Genomic DNA, 2,500 nt, shown 5'->3' with positions numbered 1-2,500 from the left:
TAATGGAGAAGAGAGGCAAAGCTTTGTTGAATATTAGTACGGTGCATAGTAAAAATCTGCCCATCACTATATTGTGGGATCCGGGTTCAGATACTTCTTTAATTACTCATAGGATGGCCAAGAAGTTAGGATTGAGTGGAAAGGATGTAAATTTATCTCTGGTCAAGGTAGGCAACACGATTGAATATCAATCAAGTAAAACATACTGTGTACCATTAACTGATAAGAATGGTAAAGTTTGGAATGTGGATGCTGTCGGTATGAATGAAATATCTTCCAAAATCAAAAGGATTGATTTATCCAGATTACCTGAACTTTTTGTAAGAATCTCGAACGTAGAGGTGGATCTCCCATATGGGGAAATTGATATGCTCATCGGTACAGATTGTTGTGAAATACTGCCAAGGGTTGTTGAAGACAATAAGGGCATTCAGTTACTGGAAAATCAATTTGGGTTCAGCATTCGAGGTAGACATGACAAGATTACCAATGGATCTAACACCAGCAATCATATACTGGTGAGAACTCATAAACTGTCTAGTCTCGTAGATTTGAAGGAAAGTAACATAGAGTCAACAGATAGCTTAAAGACTAAATTGGATAAATTCTTTGCCATGGAGGAAATGGGAACAAAATGTAAGCCACAGTGTATAAAGTGTGTGTGTCGAGGATGTCCTGAACCTAATTGCATAAATTTAAAAGAAGAAAGAGAACTAGCATTGATTGAGGAAGGATTGTTATATAATGAGGAGCAGAAATGCTGGCTAGCAAAGTATCCATGGCTAAGGGATCCAATGCATTTGAAAGACAATATTAAAGTAGCTAATGCTAGATTAAAAACTACAGAGAATAGATTGAAGAAACTGGGCAATGAATATGCCATGAAGTATCAGAGAGAGATAGAAGATATGATTCATAGGGGAGTGGCGAGGAAATTAACTAAGGAAGAGATACGAGAATATAAGGGGCCAGATATCCTGAACAGCTTACTGGGAGTTTTATTTAGGTTTAGACAGAATAATATAGCTATAGCAGGCAACATAGCTAAAATGTACCATACTGTCAAGCTCAGCACAGTGGATGAACATACACACAGATTTGTATGGAGGGATTTGGATGACAAGAAACCACCTGATCAGTATGCTCTTACCACAGTAACGTTTGGAGATAAGCCTAGTGGTACCATAGCTACGCTAGCGTTGAGACACACTGTAGAGAAATTTGGCAAGGAATATCCAGATGTGCAAGATATGATTATTAATAATACTTATGTTGATGACATACTATATTCCACTGATACCGTTGAGAATGCATTCAAGTTAATACAGGATGCGGAGAAGATATTGTCTCAGGGAAGTTTCAGAGTTAAACATTGGATTGTCAGTGGGCATTATGAAAGCTGCAAGGTCAATGTGATAAAATCTGACCATGAGAAGATCTTAGGATTGAAATGGAACCCGTTGGAGGATCATTTTTTCTTTACGGTAAAACTTAATTTTTCTTCAAGAATAAGAAAGGTCAGAAGTGGTCCAAATTTAAATTCAGATGAAATTGATGATAAATTTCCAGAACATTTAACACGCAGAATGCTATTGAGTCAAATTGCATATATATGTGATCCATTAGGGTTTGCTGTACCAGTATTGCTCAAAGCTAAAATTTTGATGAGACTCGTGATTTCCAAAGGTGAATCGAAAGATGGCGGAATCAAGTGGGATGATACACTTGATGTTTCCACGGTTAAGGAATGTAAGATGTTTTTTAAGGAATTGTATGAGTTAGAGAGATTGACTTTTAGAAGATCCTTGATACCATCCAATGTAGTTGGTAAACCAAGTTTAATAATATTTTCGGATGGTAGCATGCAAGCATACGGAGCTTGTGCATATGTGAGGTGGCAAATTGGTGAAGATGAATTTGAGTCACATCTGATAGCAGCTAGAAATAAGATTGCACCAATAAAGCAAATGTCAATTCCTAGGTTAGAACTATGTGCAGCTCTTATGGCTGCTAGATTAAGAGAATCTATATTAAAGGAGTTTACATGGAAGTTTGAAGGAATTTACCACATAGTTAACTCATCAATTGTAAGATCACAAATCCAAAAGGATGAGTTAACTGACAGAATTGGTATTATCATGACGGTTAATAATGCAAGTCATGAGAATGGTGATATACAATTAATTGATGTTAATAGTTATAGTGACTATTACAAATTGTTGAGAGTTACATGTAGGGTAATGAATGTATTCAAATACAAGTCTTTCAAAGGTATTCTAAGAAGCCCCACAGTTCAAGGGATTACAGATGCAGAAATATTATGGGTCAAAGAAGTGCAAAAGAGCATGACTGATTGGGAAACAAGGTTCAAAAGATTGGGACCATCAATTGAAAGGGGAGTTATAGTAGTAGGACAACGAATTTCTAAGTGGTTGAAAGACAATTGGAATCAAGAAAATTTCATGTTAATACCGAATAAACATCCTGTTACTAGATTGTA

At 36.2% G+C, this 2,500-nt stretch overlaps 1 protein-coding gene across 1 annotated transcript in view; it reads left to right on the top strand.

Moving 5' to 3' along the window:
* Window positions 1-2,500, top strand: part of LOC125042123 — a 3,831-nt gene that overhangs the window by 865 nt on the left and 466 nt on the right. Inside the window, exon 1 of the mRNA XM_047637588.1 lies at window positions 1-2,500. This exon is cut by the window's left edge and continues 865 nt beyond it; it is cut by the window's right edge and continues 466 nt beyond it. Coding sequence (XP_047493544.1) covers window positions 1-2,500 — 2,500 coding nt within the window.

Source organism: Penaeus chinensis, chromosome 31 (genome assembly GCF_019202785.1).
Source record: "Penaeus chinensis breed Huanghai No. 1 chromosome 31, ASM1920278v2, whole genome shotgun sequence".
Lineage (NCBI taxonomy): Eukaryota > Metazoa > Arthropoda > Malacostraca > Decapoda > Penaeidae > Penaeus > Penaeus chinensis.
Note: the sequence above shows the minus strand (reverse complement) of the source record. Positions and strands in the feature narration are given on the sequence as shown.